Source organism: Daucus carota, chromosome 1, assembly GCF_001625215.2.
Source record: "Daucus carota subsp. sativus chromosome 1, DH1 v3.0, whole genome shotgun sequence".
Taxonomy (NCBI): Eukaryota; Viridiplantae; Streptophyta; class Magnoliopsida; order Apiales; family Apiaceae; genus Daucus; species Daucus carota.
Window position 1 is genome coordinate 9353568 of NC_030381.2, and position 22198 is coordinate 9375765.

The window sequence follows — 22198 nt, forward strand, 5'->3', positions numbered from 1 at the left end:
GAAAATCGTCAGATTATATATTTTTCACGATTTTGCCAATTGTTGTTTAATGCCACTGTTGGAGAAGTGGCTTTTGATGCTGCAGATGAGATCAAACCTTTTAAACTTCATAAAAGGGTTTTCAAAGATCTCATATCTAAAGATGAGAAGAGACCAGTTCTCAGGCCTCTACAAATTCCAGCTCCATTAAGAGCTCGACTGAATATGCCTCCAGCACCACAACCACAGTCTCAACCCCAACCACAACATCCAGTTTCTCCTACAGTCACCAGAAAACCCAGATCATCAACACCTAAACCATCAAAGTCTACAAAATCTGATGCCCCCTCTACTAAGAAGACCAGAACCTCTGTTGCTACACAAGTTCTGAAGACAAAGTCTGATAAACCAGTAAACTCTGATGCTGTAAACTCTGATGTTGTACACTCTGATCCTGTAAACTCTGAAGTTGCTTCTCCTCAAAAGCAGAAAAGAAGGAGACTGGTTGCAGCCTATGATTATGATGATCTTGACCCTGCACATGAAATAAACTCTGAACCTTCTCCTGCAACAAACTCTGAAAATATACAGACCAGTCCTCAAACAAAGCCAGCAAGATTCAAAAGAAGGGCTAACAAGGCTAAGAGGACAAGGGTGCCCATAACTGAGATCACAGATTTTACTGTTGAAGAAGAGCAAGCACCACCCACTACAACTCCTGATGATCTATCTCAAGCTCTGATGGTGCTTCCTCTTCAGGCTGTTCCAATCTCTGCTGCCACAGCATCCTCTACTTCATCTGAAGTAGATGAGGAAATTATATGCAAGGAGAAAGCTACAGATGAAGCTGAGACACCAGTGTCTGATTGTAACAATCCAATATCTGATCATGGACCCTCCACACCAATTCCTCATTCTCCAATGAAAATTCCTGAGGGTGCCATTGTTCATGATACAGCTCCAGAAAACTACAAGTCTGATGTAGTTGATGAATCTGACAAGGTGGCATTGGAAGCCCTGCAGTCTCTTGCTAAGGCTGGTGAAGAGCCTAGCAAATCACAGTCTGAAGCTCAAGACAAATCTGCTAAAGATCCTATTGAGAAAGTTGATAATCCTGCATCTGATAATGATGAGGATGATGAAAGTTCAGATGATGACAATGATGACAATGATGATGAAGTTCCTCTGTCACATCTACAACAAAAATGGGAATCTACCAGCCAGTATAATGCTAGGCTGCAAATTCTTGACACAACCTCTGAGCCACTTCCCAGGGATCTTCAGGTTGATCCACCAAATGAGGTATGGGATAAACTCTGGCTGAGCCACCAGCATTCTCTGGAGCCAACAAAAGCTGAAGATTTTCTATCTATGGCAGAGAATAAAATCACAAACTCTGATGTCATGTCAAGCCTCAAGGCTACAGTTCTTTATTTAAAGACATTTCATCCTGCTCAAGCTCAGACCTCTAAGTCTATAGATGGTCTCAGAACAGAGGTAGCCAGTCTCAAGGAAACTCAGACTATGGAGAAGAAAAGGACTCTACTACCTCTGAAAGATGATGTTAAGAAGCTGGTGTCTGCAAATGAAACTCTGGAAAAGAGGATGACCACCATTGAGTCTACTCAAGAGAAAATGTCCAAACAGCTTGAAGCCATCCAATCCTCACTTTCTCTGATAACTTCTATACTGATTCCTGATGAGGATGATGTCAAAAAGGGGGAGAGAGTAACTAAAGTCAAATGCAAGTCTACTACTCAAACTCTGAAGAGAAAGAAGAAGGATGATGATGATGATAATGATGTGGATGACTTCACAAAGCACAAGAGATTTCAAGCAGGAACTGATGGAAAAGCTATAAACTCTGACAGTTCAAAATCTAAGCAAAAGTCTGTTCCAGTGCCAACACATAATGTCACATCTGGGTCAAAGCAAAGACCAGTGGCTGGATCAGATAAACCTATGACTGATGAAGAACTTGCTAGATTAATATTTGAACAAGAAAATCCAGAAGCCAAATTGGATTTGGAGTTGATTGCTGCAGAGGAAGCTGAGCTGAAGAAAGGACATGTTAAAGCTATAAAATCTAGAAAGATCCAAAAGCCTGCAAAATCAACTACCAAGCCAAAAGAAAAAAGGATATTGATCAAGGAAGCTACTGTTGCTGATCAGAGTTTACCAGTCAAAAAGGTATACTCTGAAGATGAGTATACATCCAAGGGAAAAAGCAAAGTAGATGAACACCTTGAGAAAGGATTGACTAAGAAGAAGCCTACAACCTCTGACAAGGCTCAAGTTGTAAAGGAAAAGAAATCAGAAGCTGCAATCTCTGACAAAGCTCATGTTGCAGAATCACAACAACAAAAATTAACCTCTGACACAGCTCAAGTTAATAAGGAAGCAAAGAAAGACACAACCTCTGACAAAGCTCAAGCTGTGTTCAAACCAACAACTACTCCATTGCCAGGATTTGCAAAGCCAAGTCTGATGACTGAGATAAACTTCGAAAAGGGCTCAATTCAACCAATCTCTCGTCAAAAAGCAGGAAGAGAAAAAGGAGGGCTGGGATCTAAATATGAAAATTTTGATCAGAGCATAGGATCAATGTCAACAGACCCCTCATCTCTCTGTGCTCCCAAGACTGGAGCATTGCAAGAAAGAATGGACAAATTAGATTCAGTCCAACTGGTGAAGAATGACAGAGGAGATAACATTCTTATCTACTTCATGTCTGATGGAACAGTGTTTAGAGTAATTGAAGCTGATCTCTATGCTAAACACTGGGAGGAATTGAGATATGTCTCACACATATTTCTTGTAAAGAACAAGTCATGCCAACACATCTCCAATCTGCTCAAAGATCAAATCAGAAGAAAGATGGGTATTACAGGAAACAAAAATGCTTGACCTTTCATTCCTAAATACCTCAATCATAAAGGACAGCTGGTGGAGATGAAGAAAAATTCAGCAAAAATAGTGACAATAGCTGGAATCAGAACTCTTGCATTTAATGAAGAGTCTGATAAAGCTTACAATATCAGGCTGGATAGAGACTTGAGAAGAAATAAGATATATGATCTCAGAGCTGCAATTTACCAAACTGGAGTTTCAGATCCAGAGCTGAGAGAGATCAAGAGACAGATGATTACAGTACTTGAAGAAGCTGAAAGAGAACTCCTCAGAGGATATCTAAAGACAGCAAATGGTGTCTATGAAGCTAAGGAGTAAAGTATCTGTAAGTTTTAAAAGTTTTCTGTTATATAGTTAAACTCTGTTGCATTTGACTTATCTGTTTTGACATCATCAATTATCTGTTAACTTGCACATAACATTTTTATGCACAAGTTGGGGGAGATTGTTAGATATAATTGATGATTACTAATGTTCTTAAAGTTTGTTTTAGAACATGAGTGATCAGAGTTTAAGCTGGAAGCTGATCAGAGTTTGATGAAGCTGATCAGAGTTTAGTAAAGTCTGACCAGAGTTTGATAAAGTCTGATCAGAGTTTACATAGTCAAGACTCGTAAGAGTTTACACGTGGAAAGAGCTCAGAAGCGGATATACTTCAAGGAAGGATAGAAGCAGAGGAGTAATTTGCTGACTATGGAAACTAAACAGAAAACTGGAGCAATCTTTGATTGATAGAATACATAGCTGATTTATAGGATATCAAATCAGAGATTGATTTTGTAACTGTGTCTATATAAACACAGATTAGGGTTACTCTATATGAGTTGAGTTATCGAGTACATTGTTAAGAACCCAAGCAGCTCCTAGTGATAAAATATAAATCACTGAGAGAGTTTTTGTAACCATTCAAGCTTTGTGAATAAGAGTTTATTGTTTTCAATCTCTTATATTGTCATACTGTGTTACATATTGTGATCACTATATCATCTTATATAGTGAGTTTATAGGACCTAACAAAACACAAGAATCAACTTGGGTCACCTGATCATGGGAGCTTTTCAGGATTCTCTCAGGAAGAACAGTCATGTACTCCTATACCCTCGATTCTTCCAGATTGTGTTGAATCATCTGCTGACCCCTGCCCTGCTGAACATGCTGTCTATCCAAATATAGACAATGTCATCTCTTGTTTTATGACAACTAGGGTGATCTCAATGCTGGAGAATCATCAGAACTACTCCAACAATGAACAGGTGGTGCTTCCTGAGGCAATGCAAGAATTTCTCAACAACCAGAACTTGCCTCCACCCCATGTTCAACATGTTGCTGTTCCAGTAGTTGCTGAAGAGGTTTCAGTGCAGCAAGATGAGCCAGAAACTGAGCCAATTATTCAAGACAATATTCCTGAGGCTCAGACTACTCAAGTAGAGGAAGATATTGTGATAATGGAGGATGCAGCTGAAGACTCTTCTGAACGTGAAGTTCAATCTGAAGAAGGAGAGGATTCTCTGCAGGACAACACCACTGACTCTGAAGATGAAGTGGACAGTCCTGTCCAAACCACTGAAGCTGCAACAAATGACAATGTCATGCTGGATATTGATGAGCTCTTCACCAACACCTACAATCCGGTGCTTCAGTCAGGTATCCCTTCTGATTCTGACAACTTGTCCTTTAGTGCACCTGATGATTGGGTTCAGAACTTACTAGACCTCAATCCACTATCTCCACCTCTTGCACATGCCAATGAATTTGAAATCCCACAAATTCATAACCAAGGCACCAATACACAAATTTCTGAAGCAGAAACTTCTCAGCCCCTTAGCCATCCAATTAAAATTTCTGAGCGCGAGGGAGAAAGTGCCCTTAGTGCACCACATAAGGAGGTTGTTTCTGAATCTGCAGCTCTGTCTCCTAGTCAAGAAAGGAGAATGGAACCTTAGGCATCTGCAGATATGTCTAATTCTTCACCACCTCAACCACAATGTATTCCTATGCACAGTGAGTTTGCATACACGTTTGAAGAATTGACGGTTGCTAACACTTTGTCGTCGATGTCTGGGATAAACACTGTTGTTTCTGATCCTATTCAGAGTCAAGTGCCTTCACAGGCTTCTGGGGGAAACTTGGGTGATTTGCCAAATTCTCCACCCTTGTCTACCCCCCTGGGAGGAACATTCCCAGATCCCTTAAGGGACTCTTCACCTCTCGAAGGTGAACGACAATCTGTTTCCGAGCCCTTCATTTCAGGAAGTGTGCCAGTTACGGAGGACTTGTCACAAAGTCTTTCGCCGTCAAAGGCAGTTGTGGGAAACCAGGGTGCTTCGCCAATTCAAGGATCACATTCTTCGAGCCCTGTGTCTACCCACCCTGAGATTCCAACTCAGGATCCAGTTAAGGACTCACTACCTTCGAGTAGTTGGCAACTTGTTTCCTATGAATCAGATTCATCTGACGAGGAAACTGAGGACGAAGGCTCACGAACCTTCATTGCACCCTCTGTGACCTCTCTAGAAGAGGCTAAGAAGATTTCTACTGCAGGTACATCCCAAATAGATGCTGGAACTACTCTGAGTGTGAGGGAAACACCAACAGAACTTGATAAACAGACACCCTCTAACCCACTGAGTGTTCAATCTATGAGTGACACGAGAGAAACAACTGCAGAACGAGTAAGTGAGAATCCCATTGCCCAACCTACAATTGAAACTACTATTCCAACTGTATCTGTGACAGAATTTGAAGCTCTGAAGTTCAAAGTTCAACATCTAGAAGCTGAAAATCTTGTTCTACGGGAGGAGTTAGTAGAGATTAAGTCAACAATGGAGCAAAGGTTGGCTGCACTCGAGGCTAAGCTACTTGCATCTCAACCTTCAAGAGAGGATTACTCAACTGAGGGGCAGAGAGAAGCAGAAAAAGCATGAGGAAAGAGGGTAATCACAGGGGTGTCAGAAGAACTAATTGACTCTGCTCTTAGAGGTCAATTCAGCTACAGTCATGATGAGTACATCCCTGAGTTTGTTGATACTGATAGGGTAATAAGGATGGTTGGTGCTGATGATGATCTGGAGGAAGGAGAAATCCCTCATAGTGAAGTCTTTGCTGATGAACTTGCATATCATAATGACATTTTCCCTCCTGAAGAGTATGAAATTGCAAACCCTCAAGACATTGCTGATGTTTCTAGAGATTTTGCTGAGCAAAGGAGAGCGAGGAAGAAGTTAGAAAACCAAAGACGGATTCGCCGGGAAAGGAGGATTGCTAACTTACACAACGAAGGAGAAGAATGGGATGCTGCCAGGGCAGTGTTTGATTTTCCAGAGGTCTATCAAGAAAATAATAATGATGAAGTGAAAGATATCTTTGATTCCTTCAGAAACAACTACAAGGATCTACATGACTATCATGAGGTGTTGAATGATATCATTTCAACTGTATCTGTTGCTGTTCTTCCCAGGAGAGGATGGATGGTAAACATATCATTTAAGCTACAGAGAGAAGGCAATGGACTCAAGCATGTGTCAAGTCAGTTTCTCAGAGATCTCTCTCTAACTGAGCTGTTTGTGGTAAGGAACAAGATCATCTCAACCGGCAGAAAGCATAATGAAGTATTCAGAGATATGGTGGAAGAATGGATCACTGATATTGGAGTTGAAATTCATGACAAGCCTTCTGTTATCAAGTATTTCAAGGATGGTATGATTCAGAGTATTGGACTCACTGATGAAGCACTATCAACGTACTCTCCTCGAATACTGAAGTATCTGGAAGCTCAAGTGAGAGAAAAGTGCTCTAGGACCAGCAAGGGAAGACTAACTGCTGAATTGCTATATGCTTATCGTTTGAACTTTGCTGCTATTAGAGACTTGGACCTTTCAACAATCAATCGTCAACCTCCATATCCACTGCCTGCACTCAATCCTGAAGTCCCTGAACATCCAAATGAACCTATTGTCACTTACAATTCAAACCTCCATTATATTCAAGAAAAAGAAAGATTCTGAGGTCAAAGCTATACCACTTGCAGATATTGGAAAATTCTCATCTAAGAGAATTGCTCGTGCAGTTGGTGTTGTCAAGTGGTCAGTGGTCAAGGAAGACCAAAATGTGCTCAAAGAACTGATTGATCTTCTGGAAATTAGGAAAGCTGTAGAGACTGTTCACAACACTTCAAGGGTTCGTGCTCATCCATCAAGGGTCATCATGAAAATTGAAGGGATGGAGCTTAATATCACTTTCAAGAAATTGAAGAAGATGGTTCATCTACAGACCTTAGAGAAGATGAAGAAGAATCTAGAGCAACCACCTTCTGAGAATACATTGGAGCAAGTGGCACTGAGTACCATAACAGCCAGGATTGAAGAGATAGAAAACAAACTCATTCAGAAAAGAGAAGAAGATGCTGCTAAAAGAAGAGCTGAGCAGAATCTGATCAATGCAAGAGCCAAGAAACCAAGGAAAGATTAGTTCAGGCCAGAGGAACAAATGGGTACTTGTATTTACTTATGAAATCTGGAAAATTGTAAGATATAATCCAGACTGTACTTAGTATTATTTCCTGTTTTAATTAGTGTGCTTTTTCATTGTGTCAGGTGAGTTGCCCTCTTAAAGGATTTGCTTGTCGAACTCTAACAAACAAATAGGGGGAGATTGTAAAGTATAATGTAACGTAAATGTAATTACGATAACTCAACACAACAAAAGACAGGAAACAATACGTAAGTATAATACAGGAATCAACAGGTTAGAGATTCGATACGAACAGACAAAGACAATCAAGATATCTGAGACGAGCATCAGTCCACTGGAAGAATTTCATTTATATGTTCAAGCCTCAGTGAAGAATAAAGCACAATCAGTTTCTGCTATCAAGATTGTCTGAAGATCAAGTATCAAAGACCAGAAGATTCCAGTATATTTAATTTGATTATTTATAATCAAATTTATCGAAGCAACATCTAACCAGGAATGACAGATCAAGCATATTATCAAGCATAATGAATTCAAGGAATTATTTCAGTTCGAGTCGTTCGTGAACCAGACCAGTGCACAGGACGTTAGGACGTACGAAAGTATTCAGTGGATTCGATCAACGAATTAATTGATCAAGACTGTCAAGTTGCTCTAGTTGCATCAACAAAGAATTGAGTTTATATATATATATATATATATATATATATATATATATATATATATATATATATATAGAGAGAGAGAGAGAGAGAGAGAGAGAGAGAAAAGTTCTATGGAGACCACTTTTATTGGAGACAGTGGAGACCACTTATGTTCTGCAAGTGAGATATTGCATAAAAACATTGCAAAACGTATAGTTTTGCACATCATGTTGTACAAAATCATTATTTCACTTTAAAATCTTGATATCATATAAGTTTCGCATGTAGAACATTACAAAATGTTATATTCTACGAAATATATTTAGTTTGCAGGACATTGTTCAACTTGCAGAACATACATTATATACTTATGAAACATAGATGATCTTCAACAATTTTAATGAATACATGATATTTGTTGAACATACTTCCCAAAATAATGTATTTTATAGTGTTTTGATTGCAGAACATAAGTGGTCTCCACGGTCTCCAATATAAGTGGTCTCCATAGAACTTTACTCTCTCTCTCTCTCTCTCTCTATATATATATATATATATATATATATATATATATATACTATTAGTTGTAGTTTACTTGAAAATATAATAATTCAAGTAATTCATATAAGAAAGAATGATATATATATAAACATATTAAATATTATAAATTATAAGTGAATGTTTGACCTTAGTCAAACTTGCGCCCATATATTTACATATGGTGCAAAGTCACTCTAAATTATTCTAAGTGTAAATTTGCCACACTGGAACCAAGGGAGGCGCAAAGTTTGACTCCAAGCAAGTCAAAGGAGTGATAACAGGGCAGTGCTTAACTGTGAGGCGCAACTCTTGACCATAAAGTCCAAGCGCAACATTTAGGAAAATGTTCTAAGTGGTAGTAGTACCCTGTACAGTGTGACTGTGGCGCAACAATTGGTCAAGCGCAACATTTGACTTGGTCAAATGTTGCGCCTCTAACCAACAACCCTTGGCGCAATCTTTGTAACTTAGAAATTACTCTAAGTCACAAACTCTACTGGGATGCACTGGAGTGGAACAACATTTGACTGGCGCCACCTTTGACCTTCAATATATGTATGCATATATATCTCCAAGCGCAACTTTGTGATATATATGTGTGTGTATATATAACTGGCGCCACTTCATGCATACTTTGGAGTTAGTTTATTTCTGGACAATTTCATTTAACTACAGTTAAATTGAATTCGTCCAGGACGAACTCAAGTTGTCCAAAATGAACTCGTTAACCATGGTTAGATTTTGAAAGCCTATAAATAGAGCTTTGTGTTTTCATTTGAAAACAACTACACACTTTGTAAGTGTGCACACTATACACATTCTCGAGAGCAAAGTTAGAATATCGATTTAGTCGAGAGTTTGTAATAGAGTGATTGTAGTCTCTGCAGCCGACACTTGTGTTGGAATTTGTAGCACCCGAGGATTATTTTTAATATAAGAATATTCCCCGACTTGCTGGAGTTGTTTATTTACGATTGATTTAAACTGGACTGAAACAGAATTATTCCGCAATTAAATTAAATCGAAGAAATTGGTACAGACGTATTCAACCCCCCCTTCTACGTCTGATTGGACCTAACAATTGGTATCAGAGCTACGCTAATCGATATACAGATCTGAGATCCGTTACCAACCTGAAAAGCTAGTTGTCCGTACAATCATAATTTTATCTGATAACAATGTCGACGCACAAGTTAGGAATCAAAGTACCTCCATTTGACAAGGATGACTACAACAACTGGAAAATGAAAATGTTGCTGTATATCAGAGTTGCTAATCCCATGTACACTGGGATTCAGGAAAATGGTCCATTTATGCCAATGAAGATTATTCCTGAATCTGTTGAAAATGGTGTTCGCATTCCACAGAAGTCTGTTCCCAAAGAGAAAAGCGAATACACTGAGACTGATAAGGAATATATTGCACATGACCATAATCTGCAACTAATAATTGTTGAATCAATGACCAAGACTATGACACATCTAATTCTGAGTCTGAAAACTTCAAAGCAGATGTGGGATACTATAGGGGCATTGATGGAGGGATCTGAAGAAGTCAGGGAAAACAGATACGATATGCTAATTGCCAGATATGAAGCATTTCAGGCAATACCTGGAGAGAACACTTCTCAAATCTACGAAAGGTTCATGTTGCTGTTAAATGAACTCACCCTGCATGGAAAGACTTATCCACAGAAAGAGATTAACAGAAAGTTCTCATTTGTGATGCCACCCCATCTAGTTGTGAAGACTGAGACCATCCGGGAAAGAAGCGACTTCAGAACTATGACTTTGGAAAAACTGTTTGGGAAACTGAAGACGTTTGAGATGGAACTCGAACAAAGAAAGATCATGTATGGTGGTGGATCATCTGAAGCCAAGAGTATGGCCTTACAAAAGACCACTGCACTTATTGCTGATGAACCGTACTTTGGTTATCAGCAACTAGTTGAATATGGCATTAATGATCACACTGTTGCTCAGAGTGATTGTTCATCTATCAAAGCTGATTATCCTTCTACCAAGTCTGAGATTGTAGAAGCTGAAATTGATGAAGTTTCTTGTGAACCGGAGGATGAGTTCTATACTCAGGAAGAGCTGGAGCAGCTCATATGATAAGAAGAATCTTATGAGGATCTGAAGAAAGAGAATGAAAAGCTGAAAGCTAAGTTGGAAGCAATGGTAGCCAAGCATAAAGGAAGGGCTTACATTGCTGAGGGAAAAAGCTGGGATGACACGGATTCTGATGATGAACCTGTCCAGAGCAATTATGCATTTGCATTAATGGCTGACACTGTCGGGGAATCTCCATCTCAGGTATCTCCTGAAATTTCTGTTGATGACATGACTACTGCTGATTATAAAAAGACTATAAATGAACTAGGTCAAGAGATGTATAACTTGCACACTAGTTTCTTAGCTTCAGAATCAGATAATTGTATTCTCTCTCTAAAGATAGCTAAACTTGAAGAACGAGTAGACGAGTTAGCTTTAGAGAAACTCATGAACACTAACCTTAAAGATAGAATTGAATATCTAGAGAATAAGGAGAAGTGTAATGCAGAAATTGAGGAACCCCTTAGGTCCCAGATAGCTGACCTAGAAACTAAGCTTAAGGCCTATCAGAATTCTGCTTTTCTACAGAAAGAGATCTTGGATAGTCAAAGGGTTGATAAGAAGGTTGCTATTGGCCTTGACTATAGTTCTTTAGAAAGTTCTAAAAGAAAGAAGAGAAAAGAAAATGAAGGTATATTTGTTTCAGCAGGAACTGAGAATGCTCCTGAAGGAACAAATGAACCTAAGATTCTAAAGAATGCCAAGACCCCTATCTTTAGAAAGGCACAAACAGAACCTCTGATAGAAGAAGACCTTGTCATCAAGGAAGAGTTGAAAAATGAGGAAGTTGTTAAGCCTCAAGTAAAACTGGAAACACAAAATGTACCTTCTAATCACCAAGTTAGAGAAGATACTGATAAAACTGGATTAGGAAGTACTAGTTCCAACAAAGAGAAGAACAACAGGAATGGTAAGCTAGATGCTAAGAAAACCAACTCTAGGACTCCCAGTGCTAGAAAGGTTTGTAACAATTGCAATTCTACTGATCATCTTACTCATGCATGTAAAATGATTAAAATAGATACTCCTGTCACTAGCATGCCTAATACTGTTAACATGAATGCTGTTCATTTGCCATGTGGTAGAGTAGGTTGCATGCAATGTGTTATAAATATGATGTCTGCATGTTTTACCAATTTAAATGCATCTTTTTCTGCATCACCTACTATGAATATGAATATGCCTGCACCTTCTGTTGCCCCTGTGGCAAAGACTGCTAGTCCTTCTAAGAAGAAAGAGACTCCAAACTCCAAGTCTAAAAGCACTTCTTCTAAGACTAAAAAGGAGAAGAGTCCAGTCACCCCTGAACAAGCACATGTTAAAACAGATTCTGTTGATACTCCTGTTTCCACTAAACCACCTGGACCCAAGAATGTCGGCGTACCAAAGAAAGTTTAATCCATTTGTGAATGCAGGGCACAGGAACACTACACCATAGATGGTCTAAAGCAATGGTCAATAATGTTGCATTAAGGATCATTTTCTGTTGCTAAAGGTCCTTTTTTCAAAAAGGCAACGCTTCAAAACTGTTGCCTCTGCGAGCATGGCCTTAGACGCTTAAGGCAACGCTTACTCCGAAAAATGCAACAGCAGAATGGTTGTTGCTTTCAGAATATATTGCAACAGTAGATGAACACAAAGGCAACAGCAATCTGTGTTGCATTATCCTTCAGGATAAAAATACAGATCAGTGGGCCCCACACGTGGGTCCCGCTCCACTGTCACGTGGCAGCACTGTGGGCCCCACCGGTGCCACGTGTCCCATTGGTGCCACGTGGCAGGTGGGGGCCCACTCCGGTGCCACGTGTCCATGTGGGTCCCACAGTTTCCAGGTGGCAGTTGTGGGTCCCCCTTTTGTTGCCACGTGGCAGTCGTGGGTCCCATGGATGCCACGTGGCCGCGGTGGCCCATAGTCAAATGCAACGGTAGGTTTTTTTTAATGTAACAATGTTTTTTCGCTGAATGCAACAGTAAAGTATTATATTGAAACAGTACACTATCCTTAATGTAACAATAAAAGAAGTCAAATGCAACAGTGAATTAAAATATTTTTGCAATAACTGGTCTGCAATTACAACATTCCCATTTAATTCCAAGCATACAATATGTTCCCAATCAACATCAATCCACCATTTACATAAGAAATCAGAAATCTACTACTGTGATGGCATCATAAACCCATCCACATCACCTAGAGTATCCCAACAACACATTTTTGCCAAAAGTACATAATTTACCAACAAAAAGTGAAGTACAGATAAACATGACCATAAGAATATCATTAAACAACCACATTAGTAAAATACCAAGTTCAGTTCCATTGTTGCTACCAGAAATAAGCATATGACGACTAAGAAGTAGCACCATCCGTGATTGGAGTGCCATTTCCATCAGCCTCACTTGAAATAGTAGCACAGAAGTTCCCGACATCGAGATTCATACCAGGATTAGCTTCTCCCAACTTTTTGAGTAACATCGCCATGTTCTCTTGGACTTTCCTGTAGACCTTATCTTCCAATTCAGTTTCAAGATTTTGTCTTATCTGGTTTGTAAGTTCAAGGACATAAGGGTCTTGTGTTGTAGGATCAGCAGTTGAGCTCGAAGTACCAGGACGTGAACCATTCCTTCCCAACAGCCATCCTCGACCTTTAGAGTTGCCTCTCTGAACCACAAGGTTTGGATCACGTCCTTGATTCATCATCCTTTTAATCCGCTTCTACAAGTCACAAGTTGTAAAAATTATGCATATTAAGGGCAGAATACAACTTATAATTTAATTTTGTGAAATATTATAAATCAATTATGCATATTAAGGGCAGAATACAACATATAATTTAATTTTGTGAAATATTATAAATCAGTTATACAAGAAATTAGTGCAATAAGGAAAACAATGAGTGCAAAAATCCACAAATTTAATTCGCAATCGATTCTACAAATTCAAATCTATACACTTGAAGTCATGTGATTATTAAGTCATGTCAATTAATTGGAGAACTTGTAGGGTAAGCACTATTTATTAAGTTGAAAATGGGTGTGATTCAGGCTGCATGATATATTTTGATGTTAAATGTAATAATTAGACATAACAATGTCAAAATTTCATCACGACAGCGCTTAACTTTGCTCTATCAAGTGATTATCAAATTTAATCTCTAAGCTTCATAATCATAAATTAGACACTCTCACTTCAGAAAGATTTAGCAGTAATATTTTCTGGGCTTTTAAATATTATTTATATACACATGTACAATGAAAAATATGAATAAGAAGTATACTTACAATTTTTTTATCCACTATTTTAGTCGTCTTGTAATCTCGGCCTGTTTTGCGTTCACGAGTTTCCAAGTAAACTTGTGCATCTGATGGCTCGCCCTGGTTTGGATCTTTCTTTTTCTGGGAAAAGTTAAAATACGACACACTACTCAGGAGCCAATATTGTTTAATTTTAGACATTTACCATGAATTAATAATTTAAAATACATACCAACTTGTCCCTAACTTGCGCAAGAGATTGGGGACCTAAAGTGTGTGTTTCTGTGAATGAATTCCTACGTGCTGCATTGTCCTCAGCAATTGACTGTAGGATAAAAATAATAAATTATAATGGTAAAAAATATTGACAATGATGCAGATGTTTTAAAAATTTTAAAAAATTCATCAAAGTACCTGAACTTCTTCATCTGCCCAATAGTTCAAGAGTTGTTTGAAATCCTCCAATGGGATATCCTCAGGCTTATTTTCTAACCTCTCTTTATCGGATTCAAACCTTGAGTAGTACTTCTTCTTCACATGAGATTTATACACCCTCCAAGAATCATTGAGAGTTGTATTCACCCATTTCTTTCCTTCATCCGGGATGATATACCTTTCCTGTAAATACAACAAACATAAAGTAACTTCTATAGCACGTCAAAGCACAATTAATCATCGACTATAAAACCATAATAACTGAAAATATATAAACAAAAGTGAAATGTAATGTAAGCAGATAAGGGTATCATATTTACCCTCGTATACTCCCACATTTTATTCTTCAATTGGTCTGGGACAACACGCCAATTTATGTGAGTAAGCGAGACATTGTCCTTTACTACTGTTCCAAGAAATATACTTAACTCAGCAACAACCTTTCCATCACTCGAAACTGGTTGACCACGTTCATTCAACGTAATAACTGGTCTCCTATCAGCAGTCCTTCCATGGATTTTTTCCAACTTTGACCGTCCTCTTGGCTTTCTAGGAGCAGCCTCTTTATGTACCATGCATGCAAAAAATGGACAAATAAAACATTAATGTCTATTTTACACAGTTATACAAGAAATTGATTCCACACATATACTATATGATTTTTAATATTTAAACTAGAATAATATCACCTAATTTAAAAATAAAGGAGGAATAAAACTTAGCTAACATGTATACGACTATAAACTATTATACAAATTGTATACGACTATAAATGCTTATATATAATTTACCAGCACCACTTGTCTCAGGTCCAATATCTTCCTTATTTGCTTCAGGAACATCATGTTCGATTATATCTGGCAGCCCTTGCTTTTGTCGCTCCCGTAATGCTAAATATGCAGAGAGTGATCCGGCAGCTTCGAACTCAGTTGAATTTTTTAACTTTTTACTGCATGTTGGTCTTATACGATTCACACGCAAGGAACTTGTCACATCCTTCTCCGGTGCTTCCTTCTCTACTGTTGTGGTGGAGCGAATAGGTTCATTGTCATTTCCATCTGCAGCAGAAGTGAGTCCATCCCCTATCACAACAGTAGCATTTCCTCGTGACCGTGTTCTTGGTCCAGGTGCAGAGGCATTTTTCTTAGCTTTTTTGCTCCTTTTATCCTAAGAGAAAACACATGATCAGTTCTATAGTTTTCAATGTAATATAAGAAAAACAAGTTGTAGTAAATTCTAGGCGTAGTGCCACAATCACATATAAATGGAATGTAATAAAGTGATCTTAAAGTAATAATGTTCATTTTCCATTCAATCAACATATAATTATAATAACTTATTATATAATTATGTATCATATTCAATTCTGTTCTTAATTCACTTTTTTCTGGAAAATGCATAATTCCCCATATAAAAATTCTTTTATGTATATCATAATAACATTAGTTTCCATTTTATTGTACTAGTCTCATGTATAATAGGACATTATATATTTAATTACCTCAGTGGTTTCGACACTAGTATCCTCACTTTCATCCTCTGGATTATAGTCATCACCCTCTTCCTGCACTTTATCCTTCCCTTTCCTTTTATTTGATGCACAAGGTTTCATAACAACGGCTAACTTTTTCACACCAAGTTCTTCCATCCTTTTTTGGTTTTCATTCATTCGAGCAATTCTAACTTGTTCATAATCTGATACTGGTACTGGTACTGTTGGCTGCGGTGGCAATTCCTGTAATGAAAACACAAAAAGAGGGAAATATAAGTCCCTTAAACATTGGAAGAAGAAGAAATTACAGTTTTAAATTGTACCTCATCAGAAATGGAATTCCCCTCTGAATCTTCATCATCACCTAAATCCTTTTGCAAATCTAATTTTCTACGAGCACTCCCCGTGACCTTCCGAGTTTCTTCTGTATTTCTGGTTTTCATACCTGGCGAGGCTGCAGTTTTCTTGTTTGGACAATAGTGAGGTGACTTCCTTTTAAACTTATTTTGATGCTGTTGTAGTTGATGCGTTGTAACAAACTGACGCTTCTGTGAAATCTTAGTGGAAACTGTAACACAAAGAATAATAATGCGTGCATTACTTATTTAGCATAAAAAAGGAAAACTAAGGCGGAAATAATCCATATATATACATATACATATACATACATATACATATACATACATATATATATATATATATATATATATATATTTGCAGAGCTACGTACCTTGGACGATTTTTTTCCTTGGCCTTACAGTTACATGAGGTTGCATTTGAGGCAATGGCTCAACCTCCTTATCAACAACATTGTCAATGTAAAACTCCACTTCATCATCAGCAATGCAATTAAAAACATGTCCGAGCACATCATTGTCATCCTTGACTAGTTTCCTACCACCTTGAATTCCTTTACTGATATAAACTCCCCCAATTTCCAAGAAGTGGAGGTAGTCCTTGATAAACTCCATGAATACCGTGTAAGAGAACTCATCCACAGATACGTTTGGTACCAGCATTCTGTCTCCGCCAGTGTAAGCTGTCCTTCCAAACTCACCCTCATAGTACAGCCTAATTTGCACTGTATCAGCTGCCATCCTGCTATGACATTCAAACAAACATTAGTCTGATGCATTTCATATACACAAATACATTACAAATAAAGTCAACAATTTAGAAGTACAACAAGTGCATTGTAATACTGAAAAACAACATCAAAATAGGAATAATAGAATAAAGACTTAAAAGAAAATAAACATTGACTACAAAAGTAGATTACATTCAACAAGTACGAATGGAAGAAGCAAAAATATACGTCAATTACAACCCAAAATATAATTTGCTTACATCAACAAGTACGAATGGAAGAAGCAAAAAAAATACGTAAATTATATTAAACAGGAACTTGTTTTATAGGGACATCATCTCTACACCAATTCTTATTGATAAATTCAGTCCCTTGTACAGCAGTGGTGTCTATGTCATTCAGAACATGCTTGTTCGAGTCCTCCTCACTTGCAAGCTCAATTTCAGTGTCACACCAATCCCGTGGCAGTTTTTTAATAACATAATTCACTGATTTATCCGTTGGATCTTCAATGTAAAATACTTGCTGCACTTGTGAAGCCAGGCAATAAGGATCAGATTTAAAACAAAATCTGCTAGTGTTCACTCGAGTTAGACCATATGGATCTTTTTCCTCTTGGTACCAGCAACACCTAAATAGGACCACAGTAAATTCCCCCCAGTAATCAATTTCTAAAATTTCTTCTATTCTTCCATAGTAGTTTACATTCCCAACTACTGGTTTTTGATCTTTGGAACTAGCAAAGCTAGTGGTTTCGGCAGTCATAAAAACCCCACTATTTTGAGTTGTACATCGAGAATCTCTATACATTGTGTGGAATCCATATCCATTCCTTACATAACCACTAAACCTCTTGGCTGTTCGGTTAGGACCCAATGCTAGCACCTCCGATTCTCTTGAAACATTAACCATTTTTCCAACCTCTTCTTTTAACCAGTTGACAAACTCTTCAGTGTGTGTTCGTGCCCTCTTGTATTTTTTTAAATTTGCATCAGCATCCAACAAAGCTTGATGCTTCCTAAAAAACAAATATTGAGTTAGACTATCCCTAAAATTCATATGCTACTTTAAGTAAATAGAGATTTAGAGAACTTATTTCATCAACTGCTCTATTTCCTTATTTCCGCAGTTGAACAATATATACCGATGACTTGCTTTCCAATCTGCATCTTTTAAATGAAACATTTTCCCTTCTTTATTCCTTCTTGTTCCGATATGATATTCCACTTGTGTTGGAAAGCTTTCGTCTATTTTTTCTGCTGCCCCATCATCATCCAAAAATCTATTACAGAAAGTTACGCATTTCTCAGCCAAGTAACCTTCTGCAATTGAACCTTCAGGTTTACTTCGATTACGAACATAAGATTTCAGCTTTTCAAGATAGCGTTCAATTGGAAACATGTTCCGAAGGTGCTCTGGCCCACCATATTCTATTTCTCGACATAAATGAACAAGCAAGTGAATCATTACGTCAAAGAAAGCAGATGGAAATATAATCTCTAAATTGCAAAGAATGTCGACGATATCTTCTTGCAATTTCTTCAGATCAGTAGGATTTATTACCTTGCTCCATAAACCCCTAAGGAATGCACTCAACCTTATTAAGGGTAAGGCAACCTCAGGTTTTAATGACTTTCTCACAGCGAATTGTAACAAATAATGCAAAATAAAGTGAGCATCATGGCTTTTATACCCAAGGACTTTCCTCTCTTGCACAAACCGGCTAATGTTAGAAGCACAACCATATGGCAGTTTGGACTTCTTCAACACACTGCAAAAAATCTCTTTCTCTTTGTTTGTCATGTCGAATATTGCAGCTCGAATTTCGAGGTGTTTCCCATCAGCAGATAAAACCGGATGGAGTTCTTTTCTAATACCAATCTCTTGTAAATCTAAACGAGCATTTACGTGATCTTTCGATTTCCCCCCAATATTAAGTAAAGTACCTAAGATATTATCACACACATTCTTCTCTATGTGCATAGCGTCAAGGTTATGACGAAGAGGATTATGAGACCAATAGGGCAAATCAAAAAATATTGACTTTTTTTTAAAAGGGGATTTTACTTTTTTCTGTTTCTTTTTTTTCTTCCCAAATTGGTTTTCAAACCCCCGCAACAATTCTTCAATTTCAGTTCCCGTTAAAATTTCAGGGCACTTCCCAGTTTCAATTTGGCCGTTAAATCTTTTTTTATCTAGCCTCCATTTGTGTGTAGGTTCAAGGAATTTCCTATGGTGCATATAACACATCTTCCTGCTATATTTTAAATAACTAGAAGATGTCTCGTAATGGCATACGGGACATGCGAATTTTCCCTTTGTGCTCCAACCCGACAACATGGCATACCCCGGGAAATCGCTAATTGTCCATAATACCCTTGCACGTAAAGTGAAATTCTTACCAGCTAAGGCATCATAAGTTTCGACACCAACATCCCATAGTTCCTTTAACTCCGCAATCAAGGGCTGCATGAACACATCGATACTGTTCCCGGGAGAATCGGGTCCAAATATTATTGTCGAGAGAATTAAATTCTCTTGTTTCATGCATAACCAAGGCGGGAGGTTGTAGTTGACCAATACAATCGGCCATGTACTATGACTCAAATTCATGGAACGATAGGGATTAAATCCATCTGCTGCTACACCGAGATTTATGTTACGGTTTTCTGTTGAAAACAGAGGACAGTTGGAATCTAATGCGTTCCAAGCGAGTCCGTCAGCAGGATGTCTTAATTTCCCGTCTCTTTTTCATCCCACATCATGCCAAGTCATTAGTTTCGAATAATCTTTGCACATGAATAACCTCTGCAGCCTTGGTTTTAGGGGAAAGTACCTCATTATTTTTGAAGGCACTTTGTGTATCAACGTATCTCGATCACTATTAGCAGCAGTTCCCTTCTTTTCTTGTACAACCCACCTCGAAGCGCCACAATTATCACTGTTAGGTCCAGATACGATTGTAGAAGGGGGGGTTGAATACAATCGATACCAAATTATCGCGGAAGTGAATCTGATTGAATAAAACTTGTTAATCAGATTATAATTAATTAATATAACAATGTTTGAAGTCGTTATATAATTAATATGGTTCAGTTTTAATGTCCACTAAAGTTCGTAGAATAAATTCGACAGGGTATATTCTAGATTTAGTGATTAAAACAACCGGGTTATCAAAGCACAGAAAACTGTGGATATAACGATCAAGCAAGTTACGAACAACTTGAAAGCTTTACAAATGCTTTGAATATCAAAGTGATGAACACTTAGAAATGAAGAAACTAAGCCATATATATAGGCAAAGCTTTGTACTTGTAAGACAATGCAAAGACAAGACAAATACAAGTAGAAAAGACAATTTAACAAGGGCAAGACAATCCAAGAGCAAGGGAAGACAATTACAATTGCCTAGCAAGCCAAAAGCATGGCAGAAAGACAATTAAAGAGGGACAAGACAATTCTGTAAAGGGGCAAGACAATTCATTCCATCGGTAGGATAATTAAATTGTCTTGGCAGGATGCAACCTTCGGCCAGACAATCAACCACTTGACATTGTCTTGCAGCAACACCATTCATTCGGTCAGACAAATTGTCTTGCAGACATTTCAAATCTTCGGTAGGACAATTAGAATGTCTTGCTGACATCCTTAGTCATTCGGTCAGACAATCCATGATTGTCTTGCAAGATACTTGAAATAGTTGGCAAGACAAATTCAATTGTCTTGTGGCTGCCACAGTTCCCTCGGTCAGACAAAGAGATTGTCTGATCAGTTGATGACTCCACTCGGTAAGACAATTCTAAATTGTCTGGCTGAGTTGGTTTAGGTGTAATTTGTAATTTATATTAAATAGAATATTATCCACTTAATTAAGTTAATTATATATATTCATAAATTAAATTAATTCGAGAGTGAATTAATTTAATAAATAAATTACATAATTAATATAATTATTTAAGAAGTGAAATAATAGTCCATTAAATATATAAACACCCATTCTTCAGTAGAACTGCATCTGGTCTTCTTTAAACTTTAAAAAGTTCTTCTTGATTTGTCGATCGATCGAACTACCACTTCTGCTTGACTTCAAATATTTACTTTGAATAACTAATACACAGATGTACTGTCTGGTTCATCTGTATCTAGTTAAATCAAATATTCTCTGTCAAATAAACATTAAGAATTTGGTTTGTTCGTCGAGTCTTCGTCTTGTAAGTACATCTTCATTAAATGGAATCTTCTGATAAACTAAAGTATAGAAACTTTATATCTTCTGAACTCCTGGACGTGCCACAAAAGATTATTTGTGCACTGAGGCTTGAACATATTAATGAACTTCTTTCAGTGGTGTGCAGCAGCATCCTGGAATTTATCTGACATATAATTCCCATAAATCACTTGACGTTCTTCGTACGGATTCTGATGACTTGCTATTTACTGAGCTTTCTTATCAGAGTTGAGTTGTACCTCTTTAAATACAAATAGGCTGAACATATGCCTTTCAATCTCCCCCTATTTGTTTGTTAACAAAACATGCAAATTTCCTAGAGGATAACTCAACTAACAGATAAGACAAAGATTTAAACAAAGGAATGTAAATAGCAAAAGTTTATGGCTTTGCATTAAAGATTACAAAAGGATGTTCCTTGAACATATCTAACAAATATCCTAATCAATCTATTCACTCAGAACGAGTGACTTCTCCTTCTTCAGCATCTAAACAGTGAATAATTGGAGTGGAAGGCTCATTCTGAGTAGGCTCTTCAGCTGTAGTGGATTCTCCACGCTTCTTTCTTTCACGAGCCAATGAAAGATGATATTGAACTTCTATGTCCACAGGGTCTTCGATGAAATCTGCTGGCTGAGATTGGTTGATATACTTCATCTTTCTGAAGTATTGTTGAATGTTCCTCCTTGTGCAGTAGTTCACAATCTCAATATCAACATCAGCTTTGGCCTTAGTAGCGAAGCCCTTGGTACATAGAATTGTTGATACAAGAACCATCTGATTAACATCATACTTAAGAAGATGTTGTTAGTCCAGATAGAAGGTTCCAAACTTTCCCTCGTGAATGAACTTAACACAATAGGGATTTCTGACAACTTGTGGACTGTTATGAATTGCACAATCCATAAGTCTGTCACGTAGGAGTTCATTCAGATTTGAGATGCGTCTGATCTTGTTACGAATCACCCAGATTTCGGTTAGAGATAGAAACTTGAATAAAACAATTGAAACCCTGAATGTTCCGTTTCTCTGAGTAGAAATAAT

General features: G+C 37.7%; 2 protein-coding genes across 2 annotated transcripts; one reads left to right on the forward strand and one right to left on the reverse strand.

Moving 5' to 3' along the window:
• The first annotated feature begins 204 nt into the window (after nt 1-204).
• On the forward strand, nt 205-4832 carry LOC135151175 (uncharacterized). Its single transcript, XM_064088871.1, has 2 exons — nt 205-1281; nt 3897-4832. Exons 1-2 carry the CDS (start codon nt 205-207, stop codon nt 4830-4832), a joined length of 2013 nt encoding a protein of 670 aa, XP_063944941.1.
• Nucleotides 4833-17232: 12400 nt separating this feature from the next.
• On the reverse strand, nt 17233-19398 carry LOC135151185 (uncharacterized). Its single transcript, XM_064088896.1, has 2 exons — nt 18071-19398; nt 17233-17944 (listed from the first exon to the last, which is right to left on the reverse strand). Exons 1-2 carry the CDS (start codon nt 19396-19398, stop codon nt 17233-17235), a joined length of 2040 nt encoding a protein of 679 aa, XP_063944966.1.
• Nucleotides 19399-22198: the final 2800 nt, after the last annotated feature.

Excerpts from the sequence above, each read along its gene's own strand:
- LOC135151175 (XM_064088871.1), top strand. The coding sequence starts at position 205 with ATGCCTCCAGCACCACAACCACAGTCTCAACCCCAACCACAACATCCA. Across the intron at positions 1,282-3,896 it reads AGGTTGATCCACCAAATGAG|GACCTAACAAAACACAAGAA; the intron begins GTATGGGATAAA and ends GTGAGTTTATAG.
- LOC135151185 (XM_064088896.1), bottom strand. The coding sequence starts at position 19,398 with ATGCAGCCCTTGATTGCGGAGTTAAAGGAACTATGGGATGTTGGTGTC. Across the intron at positions 17,945-18,070 it reads GATTGGAAAGCAAGTCATCG|GAAGCATCAAGCTTTGTTGG; the intron begins GTATATATTGTT and ends TTTGTTTTTTAG.